This window comes from Peromyscus eremicus, chromosome 19 (assembly GCF_949786415.1).
Source record: "Peromyscus eremicus chromosome 19, PerEre_H2_v1, whole genome shotgun sequence".
NCBI classification, from domain to species: Eukaryota; Metazoa; Chordata; class Mammalia; order Rodentia; family Cricetidae; genus Peromyscus; species Peromyscus eremicus.
In genome coordinates, this window is record NC_081435.1 from 25,762,401 (window position 1) to 25,786,547 (window position 24,147).

At 36.1% G+C, this 24,147-nt stretch overlaps 1 protein-coding gene across 9 annotated transcripts in view; it reads left to right on the forward strand.

The window, feature by feature from the left end:
- The window catches only part of Ankhd1 (ankyrin repeat and KH domain containing 1), a 116,785-nt gene that overhangs the window by 59,740 nt on the left and 32,898 nt on the right, over positions 1-24,147 (forward strand). For 6 of the 9 annotated variants that reach the window (XM_059246543.1, XM_059246544.1, XM_059246539.1 and 3 more), the window contains exons 13-20: positions 11-154; positions 837-939; positions 10,162-10,920; positions 18,361-18,506; positions 18,654-18,765; positions 19,254-19,399; positions 20,984-21,126; positions 21,426-21,639. In XM_059246543.1, coding sequence (XP_059102526.1) covers positions 11-154; positions 837-939; positions 10,162-10,920; positions 18,361-18,506; positions 18,654-18,765; positions 19,254-19,399; positions 20,984-21,126; positions 21,426-21,639 — 1,767 coding nt within the window. The remainder of the gene's footprint in view (positions 1-10; positions 155-836; positions 940-10,161; positions 10,921-18,360; positions 18,507-18,653; positions 18,766-19,253; positions 19,400-20,983; positions 21,127-21,425; positions 21,640-24,147) is intronic. The other 3 variants (XM_059246541.1, XM_059246545.1, XM_059246547.1) reach the window with 3 other exon arrangements.

The window sequence follows — 24,147 nt, forward strand, 5'->3', positions numbered from 1 at the left end:
TCTTTCTTAGGATGGATCAACAATGCTTATTGAAGCTGCAAAAGGTGGCCATACCAATGTTGTTTCTTATCTGTTGGATTACCCAAATAATGTTCTGTCGGTTCCCACCACAGATGTCTCTCAGCTTACCTCTCCTTCACAAGATGAATCTCAGGTAGAGTAAAATAGAATATTTCTTGATATAAGTATTCTTTGAAAGTTTTTGTTTAACGAAAGCAATAGTTCTTTTCTATTAAGTATCCTGGAAGTTCATAGTTCAATAAATATGTTGGAATTTTATTTTCTCTTTTACTCATATAGAATTTGAACAAGAGTAAATTGGCCAGTATATAGTGAGTAATGTGATTTGTACTCCTAACTATAACTAGGGCCGCAAGACTTTCACTTAAGCAAGAGATAATGTTATTTAACCTAAATCATCGAACACTTGTAGATTGTCTTGAGTCATCTTATTCAGTATTCCCAGAAATTACTCCTTGAATGAAGGCGTAAGAAAAATTTTAAGCTTTAATAAATAAAGTGAGGGGGTGGGAGAGATGGTTAGCATTCAAAAGCACTTGCTACTCTTGCAGAGGACCTGGCTTTGATTCCCAGCACTCACATGATGGTTCACAACCATCTATAACTCCAATTCCAGGGGACCTCATGCCTCCTTCTGACTTCCAAAAGCACCAGGCTCACATGTGGCACACATACATACACTCAGACAAAACACTCATGTACATAAAATCTAAAAAAAAAAAAAAAAAAGTGAACTTGATGGTATATGTGTTTTCTTTATGGACCTTTGTTTTCCTCTATGATCTGAGATGACTCTTTCTGAGTTGACATTTTAGGTCCCACGTGTACCCATACACACACTTGCCACGGTTGTGCCTCCCCAGGAACCTGACAGAACTTCCCAGGAGACGTCTCCAGCCCTTTTAGGAGTACACAAAGGTTAGTTGTTGAATTCTTTTCCTTAAAATGAATACTTTTTCAACTAATTAATAAATTATACTTTAATGGTATATAGATATAATATACCTGTGGCTAATTGAGATACATAACTTTACAAATGTCAATACTGTTAGAGGATTCTTAAAATAGGAAAGTCTTTTTTTTTTTTTTTTTTTTTTTTTGGCTTTTCGAGACAGGGTTTCTCTGTGTAGCTTTGCGCCTTTCCTGGAACTCACTTGGTAGCCCAGGCTGGCCTCCAACTCACAGAGATCCGCCTGGCTCTGCCTCCCAAGTGCTGGGATTAAAGGCGTGCGCCACCACCACCCGGCTAGGAAAGTCTTAAGTATTAGAAAACTGCTTTACTGTTTTCCTGTTAACTAGATGTAGTTTTCCGTCGGTAAAATTACTTAAGAAATAAATTAAGCTGATTATTAAAGGAGAAAAAATTGTCAAACCTTTTTTTTTTTTTTTTTTTTTTTTTTTCCCTACCTGATAGCTTTATTTTGTTTTTCAAGACGGGCTCTTGCTATGTAGCTGTGGCTAGCCTGGAATTCAGTACTTAGACCAGGCTGGGCCTGATATGGTGGCAATCATTCTGCCTCTGCCTCAGTGCTGGAGATATGAGCATGTGCTACCACACCCAGCTTTTGTTTGACAATATTTTAGCCAAACTGTAGTGTAATAATAAAAATGTGTGCTGGTTACCTCAGTAAATCTTTACAGCATTAATTTAACTAATAGAAAAAGGTTGAAGAATTGCAGTCTTGTTTATATAGTGCAGGATATAGTGGGTGAACCTGAACAAATGATTATCAGTCTGTGAATTTGGATGATTATCAAAATGTATATGAATAAAATCCAGATGACTTTGTTAATAAAATTATTTTTTTGGCATTTTAAGACAGGGCTTTACATTGTAACCCAGGCTGGCCTGGAATTCTCTTTGAAGCCCAGGCTACCCTCCTGCTTATGCAGTCCTCTTACCTCAGTGTTCTGAGTGCTGGGATTATAGGCGTGAGCCCCAAATGATTATTAAGAAGGGTGTACTCTGTTGGAAGGATTTAAGCTTCTCTGGTTTTGTTCTCCTATCTTTTCATTTGTAGATGTAAAGTATCTTCTCTTGATAATTATATGTTGTAATATCTGAGTTTGCTGAAGTAAATTTTGAGGATTTTAAAAACTACATAAGAGCCAGGCAGTGGTGCCACATACCTTTAATCCCAGCACTTGGGATGCAGAGGCAGGTGGATCTCTGTGAGTTCAAGGCCAGCCTGGTCTACAGAGCGAGTTCCAGGACAGGCTCCAAAGCTACACAGAGAAACCCTGTGTCTAAAAACCAAAAAATTTAATTAATTAAATTAAATTAAATTAAATTAAAAACTACATAAGAGTTGGAGCTATTACATAGTGGTGAAACACTTATGTAGCATACATGAGGCCTGGATTTTATCAATACTTGCTGCCCAAAAAACTTAACTTAAAAAATTTTATGAATATATCTTACTTAGTGTATGACAAATAAAAGACTATTAAAATCACAATTAGATATGTATTTGTTAATGTAGCCACCATGCCTGTCTTCCTGCTATTTTTAATCTTAGCAAATATAACTTACATTTTTAAAGGAATCTGAACATTATAACCAGCTAACACCCTTTTCTAAAATATTTTAAAGTTCCTCTGGCTTTGTTTTTTCAGATTAAAAAATTATTACTGTGTTCATGTGTTCACATGATGTGTGTGTGGGAATACATGTGCCATAGTACATGTGTGGAGGTCAGAGGACAACTTTGTGGAATGGTTCTCTCCTTCCAACTTCATTTGGGTTCTAGTGATCACATAGGTCACCAGGCTTGCAGCAACCACCTTTGCCTTTTGGGCTGCTTTACTGGTTCTGTTTTTTGTGTTTTTTGAGAGTGGGTCTCATTGCGTGGTGCAGGATAATTCCACCATCCTCGTGTCTCTACCTGCCGAATACTGGGATTACAGGTTCATGTCCCTGTACCTGGTTTGTTTTTGTGTTTGAATGGCTAAACCCTATAAAGGACTGTAAGAATTTGAACTTCAGAAATTCAGTATTTAATAGGAAATCACTTTTAAAAGTTCACACAAAGCCACAAAATAACCAAAAAAATAATCTAGACAAACTGTTCAGAGAGGACATGGAGAATTTTAAATCTAGAGCTAAATATGTAAGCAACAGAAAACCTTGGGTGGTGATCTTTATGTTGATATTCATAAGCACTGTTTTTGCTTAGAAACTACCTTATACTAGGAATCCACCTCTTTCTTCCATTCTGGTTTACTGTTTTACTGAGTGGTATAAAAATTAACTAACCTCCTAAAGACACTTTTTTTTTTTACTAAATTATTAAGGAAGGACAGTAGTTAACATTTGTATCTAAACACTTAGGCAATTCCTCTTAGCTGCCTAACAATTATAAAGGGAATATAGTGTGATAATATATTGGATTAAGCTGTCAGGTTAGTTTTAAAAAAAAATCAGACTCATCATAGAATATATGTCCCTGTAAATTCTGTTTTGTTTTGTTTTTTAAGTCACTTGGAGGCTAGAAAGTGGCTTAGCAGTTAAGATTGCTATTCTTCCAGAGAACCTGAATTTGATTCCCAAGAACCCATGTTGGGCAACTCACAACTACTTATAACTACAATTCCAGAAGATCCAATAACCTTTCTAACATCCATGGTCACACATACACATAAATAAAAATAAAATATTTCAGAATGAAAACGTCCTTTGGGTCGAGTGTGGTGATTCAAGCAAGTCTTTATTCCATCACTTGCAAGGCAGGTAGATCTCTGTGAGTTTGAGGCTAGCCTAGTCTTCATAGCAGCATACCTAGAGTCTGTCTCTAAATAAATAAGTAAGTAAGCAAATAAACAAATAAATAAATAAATAAAAGGGGCTATTTGATGTAAAAGTATACAATGGACATGGATCGGTTAGATATGAAAGTCCATCTTAAAACAAAGATATGTTAAGTTTTTAAAATTACATTGTATTTATCTTGTGTGTATGTGTGTAGTCACACACAGGGGGTGTATGGGAAGGTCAGAGTACAATTCGCTGCGTTGCTTAGTATGTAGAAAGCCCTGGGTTCAGTTCCTAATAGTATAAGTTTAGATTTTGTTATCTTCTTTTTCTTTGTGGTGCTTAGTATTGAACACAGGACTTCATACACAATAGATAAATACTCTACTACTGAAATATATACCCCTACCCCAACATCTTTTGTGTAGCTTAAACCTTCTTGAGAGGTGAACTTTAGTTATAAAAGAGTGCTATAGTTCTGTGAACTATAGTACTTTGTTATCATTTCCTTCTGACTTGTCACTTTCTTCTCTTTCAAGACTTCAAGTGTAGGGTTGAATTAATCACTCAGTTCTAGTATTTTGTCATTATAACTCTTCTGTTTTATTTTCCCTTCTCTTATTTTCCCAGTGTATCTGAAGTCCATATTCTTTGTCTTACAAGTTCTTATACAATGCTCACTACTTTCCTCTGTGTTGATTTCTTCCTGTATCATTCTCCACCTCATTTTTGTCTGAGATAGGATCAGTGACTGAAGCTCACCAGTTTGACTAGGCTAGCTGGCCAGCAGCCCCAGTGACCCTCCTGTCTCTCCCTCCCCATTGGTGAGATTACTGGCTTGGGCTGCTATGCCTAACTTTTTATGTGGATCCAGATTAAGGTCTTCATGCTCGCACAGCAAGCACCTTACTGACTAAATCATCTCCCCAGCCCATACTGTGTGTGTGTATGGGGAGGACACGCACACACACTGAGTGCAAGCAGGAGGATGAGGAAGGAGGTCACGGCAGGTTTGACTCATGGGATTGTCTCAAAAATGAAACTGACATTATAATTAAAGAATATAATGTATAATTTAAAATATAATATAATAATATGTGCTTTAAAGAAATCAAGATATAGTAATGAACCTGGCATGGTAGCACATTCTTTAATCCTAGCACAGGCGAAGTTGAAGCAGGAGGATCACTGTCAGGTCAAGACTAGCCTAGACGACAAACAAGCAAGACCCTGTTTCAAAATAAAAAAAAAAAAGGCTTGATGTGATGGTACCTGTTTTTAATCCAGCACTTAGAAGGCAGAGACAGGTAGGTCTCTGAATTAGTGGCCATAGAGAGTTTCAGGGCAGCCAGGGCTACACAGTGAGACTGTTTAAAAGAGCAGTTTTTAAAGTTGTACTTCACATTGACAATGTTTAGAGAGACCCAAACAGAGGGGTAAGGGAAAATGTGTGCTGCCTCACCTACAGAGTTGTTTATTGGAGTCAGTGTCATGAACTCTCGTGTCTTTATGAGAAATTATTAAACTATATAGAAAAATTTGTGTATGTTGTAATTCAAATTGAATTTTCTTCTGTAAACTTTACTAATATCTCTACTAATTTTTATTCATGTAATCATGTTTATGTAAGTTTATGCATGCCCAAACTTACCAATGTGCTTTTACTTATAACTACTTTTACTAAAAAGAGATAGGTAGGGTGAATCTGTTATCATGTAACATAGACGGTCTATCTTTGGACATCTTGGTTAAGAGATTTCTATGTTAAAACTGTAGATAAGAAAAGTTTTTCTTTGGTCATTTTTTTAATTGCACATTGTACTAATTTATTGGTATAGACTTGAAAATAATTATATTAAGTTCATTTCAATAGAGGGTTAAATGTTTTGCAGGTGCGAATCTCACTTACCTATTGCCCATAAAAAGAAATAAGTTAATGAATGTACATCAGTGGTGGGGGAGTGTAGCTCAGTGATAAAACATCTACCATGCACAAGACTGAATTCCCTCCCCAACGCTGCAGCAGAAGCATAGGTCTGGGGATGTAACTCAATGGAAAAATGCTTGCCTGTCGTGCACAAAACCCTCAGTTCAGTCCCCAGCAACAGAAAATTAAAAAAAAAAAAAAACAAAAAAAAAACCCAGCAATAAAGGTGATTACAAACTGGTATAGACCACAGTTTCTAGTGCATACTTTTCTAGTTTTTTTTACTAGGGGGGAAAAGCTTAGAGGGATCAAAAAGCATAGGATAGAAGCCAAACCAAAAGAGATGGTGACTCCTTCTACTTCTAAATTGTACTTGATATAGTTTGTGTGTGTGTGTGTGTGTGTGTGTGTGTGTGTGTGTGTGTGTGTGTATGTATGACAATGGGAAATGTTTGAAGGGGTTAGAAATCTTGTTTTCTGGCATCTTTTAATACTTACTTCATATTAAATTTTTGTTGTCAAATGAACCCTTGTCAAAATTTTTACCCACTAACTGGTATCTCTCTAGCTTCAGGTGGCATACTGTTTTTACCACCCTTGGTTTATGGAGATAATTATAGATTGTGTTAGTGCTTTGATGAGTCCCTGTCTGGACAATTTTAACTCCCTAGCTTTGGATATTCCAACTATTGACTCTTTGAAGAAGAACTGCTTTTTATGCATTATATTTTAATTTTTTTATGTTTTCATTTTGTTATGTATATGTACATGCAGATGCACAGATGTCATGATGTATGGAAATCAAAGGACAACTTGAGGAAGTTGGTTTTCTCTTTCTATCACATAGGCCCTAAGGATCAAACTCAAGTTATTAGGCTTGCAGCTATGGCATCTTGCTGGCCCATTGTCATACATTTAAAAAAATTTTTTTTTTATTTAATGTGCGTGCATGTGCAACTGAGTGTATTTATGCATACCATGTGCATGCAATGCCCATGAGCACCAGAAGAGGTTTGGAAGCCAGGAACCAGAGTTACAGGCAGTTGTGAGCTGCCCAACATGGGTGATGAGAACTGAACCCAGGTCCTCTGGAAGAGCAGCCACCTCTTTAGCCCCCACATAATACCCTTTTAATGCTACATATGTTCTATATGTACTTCTCTGTTCTATGAAATGCTTCTTTTAATTCCGTGTACTATTTCTAATACAGTTGAGTGTGCCATTAGTATATCATTCTTCTCTTGAATGTCCAATGTAGTCATAATATAATTACCTTCTGGGCAGCCTTAATCCTGGTGCAAGCACAGCCATATTAGGAAAGTTTTAAGGCATATTCAATCTTTGCTGAGTCTTTACATTTACTCTGCTTATGTCATTACATTTACTCACGAAACTGAAAGTTTTACTTGCTGTGCTAGTGAATTTATACATTGCTATTTGTTCTAATTTTACCTCCTTTTTATTTCTGTTAATTGTTAAAACATTTGGCTCCTTTAAGGTCTTATGAAAGTAATAATCAAATTATCTCTCAAATCTAATGGCTTTTGCTCTAAAAGAATAGTCTTTTCCTACCACTTTGCTCAAGTAGGAACATGAAATTCAATATGATGTGCTTTGCTAAATTTGTATTAGGGAGTAAGTAAGCCTCTGAAAGTGATTGCAATGTGGTAGTGAAACTGGTCTTCTGACCAAAGGAAAACCTTGGATCCTTTTAGTAAGTTAAAACATATACTGCACATGTTTGAACTACCTAAAGTTTTTTTATTGAATTTTTTGGAGATGTGGTCTTAATTGTGTTGGCCTTGAATTCCATATCCTCTTCCTTCAGTTTGCTATAGAACTAGTATTATAAGTGTGTGCCATCAGGCCTGGCATGTAGTTCTAAGATCTTATTTTCTTTTAGTGTGTAAGTCTTTTAAACTTGAGAATGATTTTTGGTATAAGATGATTTTTCTTTTAAAATTTCTTGTGTGGGGGCTGGCAAAATGGCTCACATGGAAAAGACATTTCCCTCCTAGCCCGATGACCTAAATTTGATCCCTGGGTCCTTCATGGTAGAAGGAAGAAAACTGACATCTGCAAGTTGTCCTCTAACCTCTACAATAGGCTGTTACATGAACACACACACACATGCTCTCCCTCTCTTCTTTTACCTCTCCTTGAACAAACAAATACATACATAAAATGTTAGAAAAAAAATCCTTGAATGTGATGGTGTATGCTTGACCTCCAGCACACAAGATACTGGAGCCCTGAGATTGAGTTTGAGGACAGCCAACTGAGACTCAAACTTACACAAAAAGAACAAAACAAATTTTAAATGACTTGTGGTTTTTAATGTTAACTACAATTCAGGAGAAGAGTCAGCTATTTTACCCAATTCTTTTTTTAAAAAGAAAATACCTTTACTGGGGACTGAAGAGATGCTCTGTGGTATAAAGCAATTGTTGCTCTTGCAGAGGACCCAGGTTTGATATCCAGTACCCATATAGCTATTCACAAGCTCTGATAACTCCAGTTCCAATGGATCTGACCCTCTCTTCTGGCTTCTATGGGTTCCAGGCATGCACAGACATACTTGAAGGCAAAACATCCATACACATAATTAAGTAAATAAAAAATTTTAAATTAAAAATAGCTTTATTGTTTTTAACTGTGAAGTTCATTCCTTTTAAAATATGCAGTGCAGTATGTTTTGGTAAATTGGCCAAGTTCAGTGACAATCATCACTATCAAGTTTCGAGGGGTCCTCATTGTTGTTACTCTTGACATTTGAGACAGTCAGTCTTACTGTGTAGCACAGGCTGGTCTCAAAAGTCCTGATCCTCTTGCCTCAGCCTCCTAGTTGTTGGAATTTCAGGCATTTACAACTCCACACAGTTCCCACTTAGTTTTAACTGCCCCCCAAAGATCTGTTCCTGTTTGCATTTGAACTTTATTCTCATTGCCATACCCCAAGGCCACTACTTTCTTTTTTATCTTATGTATGCCTTTTCTCTGTAAATTTTATGTAAGTGGAATTTTGCAGTATATAATTTTGTGTCTGGCATCTTCATTTAGCGCAATGCTTTTGAAGTTTCATCTATGTTGTTAGATGCATCGGTAATTTGTCCTCTCTCCCCCACAAGTAGTCCTAGTTCTTCCTGAATTTGCTCAAACAAGTCAAGAAGTACATCAAAATTTTTATTTATCCTCTTTAAGGCTATTAATAATTACTTTTCAGCAGACTTGTTATAAGGGAGGAACAAATATATTTAATAACCTTAAATAATGTTTTCTTTTTAAAAATTATGTTTCAATATGAGTATTCCTATATGGAATATCTGATTTTTCTCCCTACTAATAACATTCATTGTTTCTCTCTTAGGTGGATATTATTTGGAAGGTTTATTTAAAATTAGTTTAAATTATCCTTTGTGGTAGAAGTTTAATACAGTGTTTAGGTATAACAATGTTAGACTTTTTAATGGTGAATTTTATAAAGACTCATCTTTGTTTTATTGAGAACAAGTTTCCAGGTAGCTCAGGCTAACCTCAAATTCAGCTATATAATTGAGTATAACCCTTAATCCCTGATTCTTCTACTCTGTTCTCTGAGTGTTGACTTTACAGGCATATGGGCTGCCATGCCTGTCTAAAGAAGACAATGTCTTGAGAAACTGATTTCACATTGTATTTTAATATAAGAATAGAACTATATTGCCAACTTAAAAAATATTTATCTTATTTTGTTCTCTTGGAGTAAATTTTACTTGTATAATTATTTCTAAAAAAGCTACTCTGAAAGAGCAATTAAACTAATATTAATATTGTTCTGAATGCCATTTTTATTCTGGTTTATATTAGATATTTTTCTTTTGTTTTGTTGTTGGGTTTTTTATTTGTTTGTTTGTTTTTGTTTTTTTCTTTGAGCCAAGATACTCACTGTGTAGCCCTGGATGACCTAGAATTTACTATGTAGACTAGGCTTCCCTGGAACTCACAGAGACCCCTCTGCTTGCCTCTGAGTGCTGGGATTAAAGGTGTGTGCTAACATGCTTAGCTAGAATTAAAAAGTCCAACCTGATCAGCAAAATTCTGAGATTCTTTTTTTCTCTTTGTCCCATCATAATTTCTAAAATCTTTCTACACTTAAAAGTAGATTTTTTTAAATTCAGTTTTTGGGTTGATAACATCCCAGTTTATGCTGTGTGAAAACAGATGAGATAGTTCAGGTTTAATCTACCTTACACTGGTGTGACTTTTGAATCATCCTATAGTGTTAGTTACAATGGTTTGGGGAAGGAAATCTGGGAGAGGGGAGGGATATATTTTTTTGTGTGTGTGTTTTTGTTTTGGGGACTCTGGTTTTTGGTTGTTTTGTTTTTGTTTTTTCTTTTCTTTCTCTCTTTTCTTTTTCTTTCCTTTTTTTTCTTTCTTTTTTTTAGCATGGCACTTTTTCAAACATTTTTCATGTGCTTAGGTGCATCCAAGCAGAAGTCCAGTTCCCTGCAGGTAGCAGATCAGGACCTACTGCCACCTTTTCACCCATACCAGCCTTTGGAGTGCATAGTAGAGGAGACTGAAGGCAAGCTGAATGAACTGGGACAAAGAATTAGTGCTATTGAAAAAGCACAGCTTAAGTCGTTGGAGTTAATTCAAGGTGAGCCTCTGAACAAGGATAAGATAGAAGAACTTAAAAAGAACAGAGAAGAACAAGTACAGAAGAAGAAGAAAATACTGAAAGAACTGCAGAAAGTGGAAAGGCAATTGCAGATGAAAACACAGCAGCAGTTTACCAAAGAATACTTGGAAGCCAAAGGTCAGAGAGACACAGAGTCTCCACACCAGCAGTGCTCTCATAGAGGAGTCTCCGTGGCAGGGGAAGAAGAAGGCAGTCTCCCAGAGGATCACTCTTCAGAATCACCCCAGGTTGATACAGTCTTATTTAAAGATCATGGTATTGGTGATGAGCAACAGTCTCCACCATCAGCAGAACAAATTGATTTTGTCCCAGTCCAGCCTCTATCATCTCCACAATGTAACTTTTCCAGTGACTTAGGTTCTAATGGGACAAATTCTCTTGTGCTTCAGAAAGTATCAGGTAACCAGCAGATCATAGGACAGCCTCAGATTGCTATTGCTGGACATGAGCAGGGGCTGTTAGTACAAGAGCCAGATGGACTCATGGTTGCAACTCCAGCCCAGACGCTTACCGACACTCTTGATGACCTGATAGCAGGTGGGTTAAGAAATATATCTAAAATACTTTCTCTTTAATCTGTGTGCCCAACTTCTTTAAATGCCCCTTCAAAAACAAAAGACTTTGTATTTCTCTATTTTAGAATTGTCTTTGTAAAATTACTTGGATTCCTTAGGAATTTTGAAAGTGAATTTGATTAAGTCCAATAGCACTAACACATTAAGGGTGTTTCCCCTTTTCTATTTAAAAACAAACAAACACACATTTCAAAGACAAAGAGATAAAGTTACCGTAATCCTTTAGAAATTTGCTATCAAAGTCACTTTGTTACTTCCTGGATAGGACACTCATTAGAATCTCTTGTATGATTTAAAAATATGCAGGTAAGGCTACCCATTTAATTTTCTTGCCTGTGAATTTCATGTTTGGACATTAGAAATTTAAATGACACTGCTTTTTGTTATTAGACCAATTTAATTATCTCTAATTAAATGGGAAAAGCTGAACATTCTGTGGTATAGAGTTTGTGTTCAGAAGATTAAAGTACATTTAAACTATTGTACTTGATGTTTTAGGGAGTGGAATTTTTGTGTAAAATCTTGATGAACAAGCATAAGACACACTGAAGGGTGTGCGTGCATACATGCGCATTCATGCACATACACACAGAAAGAAGAAGGACTAATAATCTTAAAGTGTATGTTTCTGTTTATTGTTGTGTGGAAAATTACAACTAGCTATGAAATGAGGTGCACAAGTTTACTTTCCCTTTCATTGTCCTTGCAGCAGTGGGAAAACAGTGCAATTAATCATTTACCTTCCTAAAGATGGCTGGTGAATGTATCACCTCCATGAGAGCCCAGTTCAGAATTGCAGCCAGAATGGCTGTTGACAGTGGATGAAGACCAAGAACTAAGATGTAGCTGGAGTGATATTCAAAGGCAGGCCAGTCCTCTGTCTCTTGATTGCAACATTTTTTTTCCTTATTGTTGTCTGTTTCCTCTTGTCATATTCTCCTCCCCTTCCTACCCCAATTATACTATCCCAGTTTCCTTTCTTCTTTTGTGAGCCTTTAGTCTTCCTAATCATTACTGAATCTTTACAAATGTGGAATAAGATTAAATCAGAAATTTTTATTGGTTATATGTGTTACTTCCATTGGTTATAGATGTCATTTTGCCTTTGAGGCTCCTCTGCCATGTAATAGGTAGTACTGTTCAGAAGAGAAATGTCTAGTTTTCTTAAAATTCAAGTGCTGGGAAATATTTTAAGGGGTTAGGATCTTTATTCTTTAAATTGAATTTTTATATTTTTGATTTATAGAGCTTCTTAAGTCAAATTTCCTTTAACAGAAACAGCTCTAAAGGAAACTTGTAGTTAACGTTATACTAATTATGACAGATGTTTCTTAAAAGTTTTTATTTCACTGAAATGTTTTTAAATAGAAATAATCTTTTACAGAGTTCATATGAAACTTTAAAAAGAAATTACCTTAGAAAACATCTTTTAGTGTTATATGTTAATTGACATAATAAAACTTAATATATATTTGACATTAACTACTCATCAGATTTTAAATAAGTTTTAACTTTTAAATTGATAAATAAAATTCCATTTTATGAAGTTTATCTGTTTTGAAATGCATGGAGATAATTGTATTCTCTATTCAAGATGATGACATGTCTCACTTAAAATTATTTTTCCCAAGTCTGATTTTCTTAATCGACAGTGACAAAAATTACACAAGCTTAATAGCTAATTCTATAGTTGTAAAACATTTGAGCACATCAGTAGGGTTATGGAGCAAGCCATAGACAGAATTAATTCTACTTAAATTTATTCTCATTAGTGAAAGAGAGAATAATGTGTATCTTAAAGTTTCACTTTGGAGAATATATATATATATACATATATATATATATATATATTTCCATAAGAAATATAAATTTCCCTCTTTAAGAATGTTTTCTCATTATTGCTGTTCTACTCTCAAAATATTTTCATGATAATTAATGAATTGTTTGCATAAATAACTTATAAATGTTATAACTTGTTTACTAACTTGGCCTATAGCTAATATGTCATACTCTCTATGGTCCTAAACAGGATATTTAATCTTGATTAGGAACATGGTACCCCCAGTCTCCTTCTTCTGAAAGCACTAGGCTTTTAGTAGTTACCATAATAGCAAGCGATCTCAAAAATTAAAATGTATATCAAATAATATGAAATTTGAATTGTACATATGCTCATGGAAGCAGTTATTAGATCTGTTATTTCTAATTTTTCGTTTGTATTTTGTCAGTTTTCATTAGTTTTAATAGCCATTTATCTATTTTCTTGAATTTTTTTTTTTTTTTAAATCCCTTCTTGGACAGGGTTTTTTGATGCCTGTAATCCTAGCACCTGAGAAGCAGGAGCAGAAGGATCAGGAGTTCAGAGTCATCCTCACTATATGTCAAGTTCAAGACCTGTCTCGAATAAACAAAAAGGAAAGGAAGGAAAATATACTTAGGTTAAAAACAAACCAAAAAAAAAAAAAAAAGTTAGGACTAGAAATTTAGAGCAGTTTAAAGAAATTCAAAATAGTTTTAACTGTTGAGCAATTCTAGAAAGCATTTAATAAAAATTTCATTAAAATGTAAAGAGGACTGGTTAAAAATATCAATTATTTACACCTATGGAGCACTTACCATGTACAAGCTTTGTGGTAGTTACTTTATTTGCCCCATCTCAAGCTGTTTTAAATCCTCCCATAAAACAGATTTTCCCACCTCAGTTCTGTTGCAAACTGAAGCTTGGAGAAGGGAAGTAGAGAGTATCCCCCTTGTACATTTCCCAGACTCAAGAGTTCCTTCTCACCTTTAATAAATCTACATCCATCTGCTTTGCAAGTGAAGTAATAGGGGGAACTGCTAGTAAGTGCTTAAGTGTAGAAATTCCCTCAATTCAGCCATATTTAAGAAATTAGGTGAAACTGAGCATGGTGGTGCACGCCTTGAATTTGGGGGCTCATAAGGCAGAGGCAGGCAGATCCGAGTTCCAGGCCAGTTAGAGCTACATAGTGAGATCCTGTCTTTTTTTGTTGTTGTTGTTTTGTTTTTTTGTTTTTTTTTTTCGAGACAGGGTTTCTCTGTGTTGTTTTGGTGCCTGTCCTGGATCTCACTTTGTAGACCAGGCTGGCCTCAAACTCACAAAGATCCGCATGGCTCTGCCTCCCGAGTGCTGGGATTAAAAAGTGTGCCCCCACCACCCAGCAAGATTCTGACTTTTATTAAATAAAAAGAGAGAGTGAGCATTAGTGATTTGAATAAAAGTTCTGCAATTTATCTTAAAAAATTCTATTATTTTTTATAACAGTTGCTCTTATTTTTATATTAAGATTTGATATGTATGTGAGTTTTAATATAGTTTTGTGTCTAATACAGTATTACTGTTGGCACTTTGATGCGTTTGTTAAAATTACAGTTTTAATGTGATTTGCTTTAAGTGACACTGAGTGATCATTGTTAAGTTGAAAGATAAAAACTTAGGGCTGGAGAGATGGCTAAGAGATTAAGAGCATGTCCAATCCTTCCAAAGGACCCAAGTTCAGTTCCCAGTAACCATGTCAGGTGGCTCACAGTCACCAGTAGATCTGGATATGGTGGCACATGCCTTTAATCCTAGCATTCAGGAGGCAGAGGCAGATGGCTCTGTGAGTTTAAGGCCAGCCTTATCTACATAAAGAGTTCCAGGCCAGCCAGGGCTACATAGTGTGATCCTGTCTCTTACACACATACACACACAAAGATCAACCACTCCAATTTCAGGGGATCAAAATTTTCGATATAGGCATCTTAATATACATATGACACACACATATATAGCATACATAAAATAAATAAAAATAAAATAAGTCTTTTACAAAAGAATTAGGAAATCCTCTTATTTTGTAGGGATTTATAAGATATTTTAAATAATTACCTCTAATGTTAGTATTTTATTTTTAAGCTTTGATTTTGCTTCTTTTTTTTTTTTTAAAGATTTATTTACTTATTATGTATACAGTGATCTGTCTTTATGTATCCCTACCTGCCAGAGAGGGCACCAGATTTCATTATAGATAGTTGTCAGCCACCATGTGGTTGCCAGGAACAAACTCAGAACCTCTGGAAGAGCAACCTGTGCTCTTAACCTCTGAGCCATCTCTCCAGCCCTCATTTTGTTTTTCAAGACATGGTTTCTCTATGTAGCCCTGGCTGTCCTGGTAGACCAGGTTGGCCTCATCCTCAAAGGCAGAGGCAGGTGAATCTGTAAGTTCCACCTGCTTGAGTTCTGGGATTAAAGTGCTACTTAGTTTTTAATTGAAATGAAACTGTTTTATCTGATAGCAATAAAAATTTCTGCTGTTTTATTTTTTTTGAGTTACTGGGCATTTAGCCCAGGATATCACAAATGTTAGGGAAGTCCTCTATCTATGACCTCAGCCTAGTTTGTTTTTTGATTTTAAAATAAGATCTCACTCAGTTGTTCAGTGTCCTTAAATTCACCCTATATCCAGGCAGGCCTTGTACTTGTGATCCTCATGACTTGGCCTTCGGAGTAGCTGGGTTACAAACTAGTACTACCAGGCCTGGGATTCCTGTTTGATTTTGAGACAGGGTCTCATGTAGTCCAGGCTAGCCTTAAACTCCTGATACTTAAACTCTAGCTTCTATCTCCCAAGTACTAGGATTTACAGGTGGGTAGTACCATGTCCACTAAGTGATAAAATTTTGCAACATATTTTGCCTACCTAGTAGCAATAAAATTTTTATGTTGAGATTTATTATTATTCCATACCATATGCAAAATATTACTTGGTTTCATTAAAAGTCAGGTTAAAATATTATACTTGGTTCTTCTATTGCCCTCCTTTTGAACAGTGTAAAAATTTAATTCAGATTGTATATTGATTTTTTTTTTTGTTGTAGTTGTCTGTTTTTGTCATTTTAAGAGATATTTTGTTCAGAGATAGGAAATGTTTTAAAATTTATGAAAATGTCATGGTTCTAAAGTATAATGTTCTTATAATACAACCTTTATAACTTTCATTTGTAATTAATCCTATTAAAGTCACTTTCCATGGAATGGTTCTGATTGTCATTATTACAGAGAAAATATCCTAGGATAATGTAGTATAAAAATGTATAAAACATAATACCATGTTTTGGGTAATAGAGCTGTTAAAGACACAGGAAGTGGTCTTTTTTGTTTGTTTTTAAAGTAAGTTCTGTAAAGGAGTCTTTCATAACATCACATTCTAGCTTTCCATGCTAGGCAAATACTTTTAAAAAATTTAAAACACTAAAAAAAAAGATGACATGAATAAACTGATAGAAATATAATTCTTTTCTAAGGTATGTGTTAATAATGATAAGACCTACCACTGTAAATCTGTCAGTAAGGGTTACCTATCAATCTAGTATGTTGGGGGGTTGTTGTTTTGGACCTGTCTTCTAAACATATCAGGTATTTTGAGATGTAACATTATCTGCTTCTTTTGTTGCATGCCAAAAAGTTGTAAAGCTTTGTGTCCATTGTGCATATCTTTAGGTGAAACAAAAGTTTATGATATTATAATAATTCCTATTTATAGCTGGATACTTAAAAGTTACTTTCGTGGTGAATAAAGTTGTTGGAATTTATATTGCCAAGATGGTTTTATATATCAGTGGAAAGTAAAGGAGATGGTTCATGCAGAAGCAAATCTAGGCATCTTAAATTTTGCTAAGTCTACTAAATTAAACTGAGATTGGCACGTACCAGTAATCCCAACACTTGGAAGGTAGAGCAGGAGGATCAATAGTTCAAGACCAGCCTTGAGTACATGAGACTCTGACTTTAAAAATTCAAAGATCTAGTAAATCACTAAGTTCGTCCTTTATAGGCTTCGTTGCCATTATGGAAGCTTCATTTTTTTCTATACTATTGGTTATATGTCTTCTTTTCCCTGAGTTTTTTCTTTCTTAAACAGTAATGTTTTTCTTTTCTTTTTCCCGGTGGTTGGGGGAGGTTGTTTTCGAGACAGGATTTCTCTGTAGCTTTGGAGCCTGTCCTGGAACTTGTTCTGTAGACCAGGCTGATCTTGAACTCACAGAGATCCGTCTGCCTCTGCCTTCCAAGTGCTGGGATTAAAGGCATGTGCCACTACTGCCCAGCTGTTTTTATTTTCTAATGCAGTACTATTACTCACTGTATTAGTAATAGTACTGCAAGTATTGTAAAATGTCTTGTTTTACACTTATTGAGCACTTATTTTGTGCCAGGCACTGTTGAGTGCTTTGAATACATTATCTCACAAACTGCTAACATCTTTTTAACTATTTGTGAGTCAAAACTCCATCCTCCATGAAACAAAGATATAAGAGACATAAAATATATAATATTCAGCTTCGGTTTTCAAACACCACAATATCTGGGTTTGTTTTCTGAGACAAGGTCTCATGAAGCCTAGGCTGGCCTTGGATTTGCTGTGTAGCTAGGGATGACCTTGAACTCCTTCCTGGCCTTCCTGCCTCCACCTCCCAAGTACTAGAATTATTGGAGTCTATCACCATTCAAAACTTCAAACTTCAAACTCCAAATTTTGTGATTTCAAATATAAATTTCTAGTATTCATTTTAAAAATAGTTTGACTTTCAGAAATTGATTTTACCTAAGTGGTGCACACTCCCCCCCCCCCCCCCCCCCCCCCCGTCTAATTTAATTTTAATTTAATTTAAAAATGCCAGCAGGCATTTTTGAGCTTGAGGCCAGCTTGGTCTACATAGAGAATTCCAGGAAAGCCAGGGCTATATATAGGGAGACCCTGACTCAAAATAAATAAATTAATTAATTAAATTAAAAAGTAAAGTAAATGCTGATTTTTAAAAAACACATTCCCTGCTGTTTGTTTATGGGAAAAGCGATCTAACTTGTTGCCTGCCCTGTCCCTTTTCATTGTTTACAGAATATTTGTCTAACTTTTGCAAACTAAGATAAGCATTCTTTGCTTTTTGATGGGTATCCCACTCTGGCCTTGAACTTGTGATCCTCTTACCTTAGACTTCTGAGACCTAAGATTACAAATGGATCACTATACCTAGCTAAAAACTCTTAAATTAAGAATTAATATACTCCCTATTGGCAGTATAAAATGCCACCATTTTTTATATATCCACTAACAACAGGCCCTGTGCTCAGTTACACTTACTATTTCAAGTGATCTTCCCAGAAACTTTTCAAGGTAGGCACTATTCTTACCCTCATTATCCATATAAATTGAGGCTCAAATAAGTTAAATTAATTGCATGAGTTCATAACGTCATCCAATATAGGTTCTTTTGACTCCAAAGCTTGTGATTTCACTGTAGTATGTTACTCATATGGACATTTCTGTTTTACATGTTTTTCTATGTACAAACAGTATTATTACTCATGTAAGTGAAATTTAGCAATATAAACATTATTTTTCAGCTGTGAGTACCAGAGTGCCTGCTGGTTCAAGCAATCCCTCTCAGACCACAGAATGTCCTACACCCGAATCCTGTTCTCAGACTCCAAGCAATATGGTTTCCCCATCCATGCCCCCTGTGTATCCTTCTGTTGACATTGACGCACATGTAAGTAGATTTCATATAAATTTATTTCACATGTTCTAATTTATTTTGGAAGGAAAAGTTGTCATTGTACCTTTATGAGGGAAAGAAATATTTTTTTTATTGAGAACTCTTATAAATACATGAATAAATATTTTTTTCTCCTCTTAGACTGAAAGCAATCATGACACAGCTTTAACACTGGCCTGTGCAGGTGGTCATGAAGAACTTGTATCTGTTCTCATTGCGCGAGATGCTAAAATTGAGCACAGAGACAAAAAAGGTAGGAAACATCACTGACAAATAAATCTAAGTATTTACACACACACCCGAAATTGTAGAATTTTTTCTATGAAGAAGTAGTTCTTATATTGACAGTGGCCAGGCTCATTCATCTGTAGAACGAAATAATTCTCTGAAAATTAAAAAACAAAATATAAAGTATTAGTGAAGGTGATGGAGTAGCAGGGCTGAGCTCTTTTCCTTCAGGCCCTAGGCTCAAAAACAAATTGTGGATGCCTTTGTCTTTAATCCTGAGGTGTTTTGGGGGTATAAATTTTAATAGTTTTTATTGATTTAGCATTTCCTTTTGCCAAGTGTTTGTGTGTTTTAAACATTAACAAATTAGAGTTTAGAGCAGTTTGATGCTAAATAGTTCATCAGTATCTGCCCTGAAGTCTTTTAAATTAAAATAAAAGGGAATTGGAGAACAGTGGCATTAAAGTAAATAAAAACCACAGATTTGTTAGAATTTTTTATTTTCTAATTTAGGTTTTACTCCACTGATCCTGGCGGCAACAGCAGGGCATGTTGGAGTTGTTGAAATCCTTTTGGATAAAGGTGGAGATATAGAGGCACAATCTGAGCGAACTAAGGATACTCCACTTTCTTTGGCATGTTCTGGTGGACGTCAAGAGGTTAACATTAGTTTTCTTTCGTAAATATTTTTCTTATAGTTTTTAATGTGTATATGCTTATTACTTTTTCCAGATTTTTTGGGGGGGTTTTTTTGTTGTTGTTGTTTGGTTTGGTTTGGTTTTTCGAGACAAGGTCTCTCTGTAGCTTTGCACCTTTCCTGGAACTCACTCTATAGCCCAGACTGGCCTCGAAATCTGCCTGGCTCTGCCTCCCAAGTGCTGGGATTAAAGGCGTGTGCCATCACTGCCCAGCCTTGAGATTTTTTTAAATATATAAGTTTATATATATTTATATTCACATACATGTGAATGCCTATGGAGCCTAAAGATTAAATCCTAAAGCTGAAGTTATAGATGATTATGAGCTGCCTGATCTGGGTACTGGGAATGACTGAACTTGGGTCCTCTGCAAGTGCAGCAGATTCTCTTTACTGAGCTGTTGCTCCAGCCCCATGATCAATATTTTAATTACATATAAAACACATGCGTTTTACAAGTTCAATAGACTAGTGGTTTTCAACCTTCCTAATGCTGAGACCCTTTAATACAGTTCTTATGTTGTGGTAACTCCCAACCATAAAATCATTTTTGTTGCTATTTCATAACTGTAATTTTGCTACGATATGCAGAATATTTGATATGGGACCCCTGTGAGAAGATTGCTCAACCCCTGAAAAGGGGTCAAGACCCACAGGTTGAATGAAAACCATTGCCATAGACTTTCTGATGATTGAAATACATTTATTTAAGTATAATGGAAATAGCACATACTTTTAAAAGAATATGTTTTTACCCATAAAGACAAATACGAATTGTCTTTATTTCTCCATTTATTGGCATTCCGTCAAGTACAATTCTAACATGTATAAAATGCAAATCCATGCTCATTAATTGACAAATGGAAAAGGTCTTGTTTCACTATAACTGGGATTTTGAAGCTCTGAATTTCATTTCCCTGCCTGGCCATGGGTCTTTAGGACAAGGTCTCATGTAGCCCAGGTTGGCCTTCAACTCATTATAGCTAAGGCTGGCTTTGAATTCTTCATCTTCCTGCTTTCACCTTATAAGCATGAGGATTACAAGTGTGTGCCACTGCACAGAGCACAACACTCCGAATTTGTTTGTTTGTTTGAGTCTCAGTCTCTTATTTAGCTGAGGGTAGCCTTGAAGTTGAGGCAATCTTTCTGATTCTAATCCCTCCAGAGAGCTGGGATTATAAGCATGAGCTACCACACAGGCTCACAATTTTTTAACTTACTGATATGAAATTCAGCTGGGCATGGTGGTGTATATTTATAATCCTAACATTTAGGAAGCTGAGGCAGGAGAATTGCTGCAAGTTTTAGGTCAGTCTTGGCTGCATAAGCAAGACCCTATCTCAAAAACAAATATGACCACCACAAAAAAAGAAATTGAATCCATTTATCTATGCTGATATTTTAATACTTAAGAACTAATAAAATATATTTAAAATGTCAGATATTTAGACAAGAAAATTGCAGGTCCTACTTATTTGTATTTCCTTCATTATAAGTTGAGCACTAGGTATAAACTTGGTTTCTCTGTCCATATTTTACTTTGTAGGTGGTAGATTTGCTGCTGGCCCGAGGAGCCAATAAAGAACATAGGAATGTGTCTGATTATACACCACTGAGTCTGGCTGCATCTGGAGGATACGTGAATATTATTAAGATTTTGCTTAATGCTGGGGCAGAAATTAATTCAAGGTATCACCTGTTCCTTCATCTTACCATTCATGATTGCTGAGCTTTTAACCCTAGAGCTAACCATCTTAAGTGGGAATTATGGGTTTTTTTTTTTTTATTCTTGTGTCATATAGTACATCCTTATCACAGTTTCCCCAGAAGTTATGTTTTAAATTATGAGACTTTTGCCATTCCTGATTTAGACAGATCTGTTTATCTAGGTTAGAAATCTTTCTTTACTGACATTTTCATCTGTTGTGCTTTTTTTTTTTAAAAAAACAAGGCATCATCCTAATTTTCTGAGCACATTTCTTCCTTAGGACTGGGAGTAAACTAGGTATTTCTCCTCTGATGTTGGCTGCAATGAATGGACATGTTCCTGCAGTGAAATTGCTGCTTGATATGGGTTCAGATATTAATGCACAAATAGAGACCAATCGGAACACAGCTCTCACGCTGGCCTGTTTCCAGGGCCGAGCAGAAGTAGTGAGTTTGCTTTTGGACCGCAAAGCCAATGTTGAACATAGGGCAAAGGTAAGAAATTTTATAATTTGTCAACACTTTCAGCTTCAGTTTTATAGAAATAAGTATGGCATTTCAGCTCATCCCCAGTGCAGGTTTAGGGAATTAAACAGTGCCAGTGATACACACTATTAACATTTAAAAAAATCATCTTTAATGACACACAGACTTAATATGCTAAAAACCCTAAACAAAAAAACTTCATGGATTATAAAATTGGACAACTAAAATCTAGTTTAACCATGATAAATTCTGAGAGATTCATGACTATTTTGAATTTAGAAATAGAAAATACTTTGACTTTTCTTTACCCTGAAATATTAGGTACTTATATAGTTAGGTGGAAGTTTTTTTTAATGAGATGACAACTGAAACCTTATGTCACCTAAGATTGGAAAATCTGAATGAAAAGTTCATCTGTCTCATTTCTAGCAGTCTTTTTTTTTTTTTTTTTTTTTTTTTTTTGAGACAGGGTCTCTTTATGTAGCTGTCCTAGAACTTGCTCTCTTTGTAGACCAGGCTGGCCACAGAGACCCTCCTGCATCTGCCTCCTGAGTTCTGGTATTAAAGGCATGCACTACCACTCCCAGCCTTTTTATTTTTTAAAAATTTATGTGTATGAATGCTTGTCTGCATGTGTATATGTGTACCATGTACATGCCTGGTGATTGCAGAGGCTAGAAGAGCTTGTCAGATTCCCTGGAACTGTAGTTACAGGTGGTTGTGAGCCATGATGTGGATGCTGGGAACTGAATTCAGATCATTTGCAGGAGGAGCCAGTGCTCCTAACTGCTGAGCCATCTTTTCAGTCCCTCAGTTAATATTCTTAAAATATATTGCAATACCATGAAAACCTGTCTCAAACAAAAAGTTTGGGGGCTAGAGAGATGGCTTAATGGGTAGGGATGTTTACCTATTAGCCTGATAACCTGAGGTCCCTAGAGCCCTCATAGTGGAAAGAAAGGACAAACTCTCTGAAAGCCGTCCTCTGACTTCTACATGTATGCAGTGACATGAGCATCCTCTCCAACGCATATACAGAATAATTAAATAAAAAAAATTTATAAGAAAATACAAACAGACCAATAATTTCTAGGAGATTACATCAACAGTCAAATATTTCCCCAAAATAAAAACACAGAGCTGATTGTTACACTGGTGGACTCTACAAAGAAATTGAGGGGTAATTCTTTCACTCTTTCATGCAGTATATAATTTGCCTTGATCGTGTTCCCTCTCCTAATATCTTCTTCTCCCTCCTACTGGACCCCTTCTTCCCAACAAGTCCTTCTCCTGTTTCCTTTTTAAACATTTTATATTACATTTGCTTCTTTGTGTGTATGTTCCTGTGTACACAAGCACATGCCAGGTCATGTGTGGAAGTCAGATGATAACTTGAGGTAATTGGTTTTCTCCTTCCACAATGTGGATCTTGGATTGAAACTAAGGTGGCCATACTTGTTATCACATGCCTTTACATGCTAAGCCATCTCACCAACACACATACACTCACTTTTGTGTTCGTGTGTGTGTGTGTGTGTGTGTGTGTGTGTGTGTGTGTGTGTTTTCATGAGCATGGGTGTGTGTGTGTGTGTGTGTGTGTGTGTGTATGTGTATATGTGTGTATGTGTGTATGTGTGTGTGTTTTCATGAGTATGGGTGGGTGGGGGTTATTTACGTAAGCAAAGGCACATTACCTATCAGTTGTTACATCACTAAGGAATAGGAGTTCTTCTCTTCCAGAAGCCATTAACTCTCAGGGAGGGGTGGAGCCTTATGAGGCCCCCTGCCATCCATGATGGAATGTTGATGGTTCAGTCTTCTGTAGGTAGCCACTGTTGCTGTGATTTCATGGGTGCAGTGGTCATGTGACATACAAAAGATAGCCTTTTCCTTTTCAATTTCAAGTATTAATTGTAGTCTGTTCACCTATTAAAAGCCCTAGAATGATGCATACTGTTTGGAGACTAGTATTTGTTTTCTTTCATTTTGGTTTGGGCATTTTTTTTTGAGACAGTAACCCAGGCTAGACTTGAACTGAACCTCCTGACTCTACCTCCCTAGCGCATGGATTATAGGCACCATGCCTGGCTTAAGAAGTGTCTTTGATAAAAAGTCAGGCCAGGCATGGTGGCATAGTCCTAAAATTCCAACATTACAGAAGCTAGGGCAGGAAGACTTCATGTTTGAGAACCCCCTGGGCTATATAAGTAAGACTCCTTCAAAGGGATGGAGTAAGAGAATGAGCAAACTGACTCTGTAATTCCAGCTCCCTCAAACTCACTCTTCCTGCCTCAGCATCCTGAGAGCTGAGTTCAGGTATCTTGGCACCTGGCTTTGCTTTCCTTCTTGTTTACGATTATGAGTGAGTGTACTCTAGCATGCCTCATTAATTCTTTTTTTTTTTGGTTTTTCGAGACAGGGTTTCTCTGTGTAGCTTTGCACCTTTCCTGGGACTCACTTGGTAGCCCAGGCTGGCCTCGAACTCACAGAGATCCGCCTGGCTCTGCCTCCCGAGTG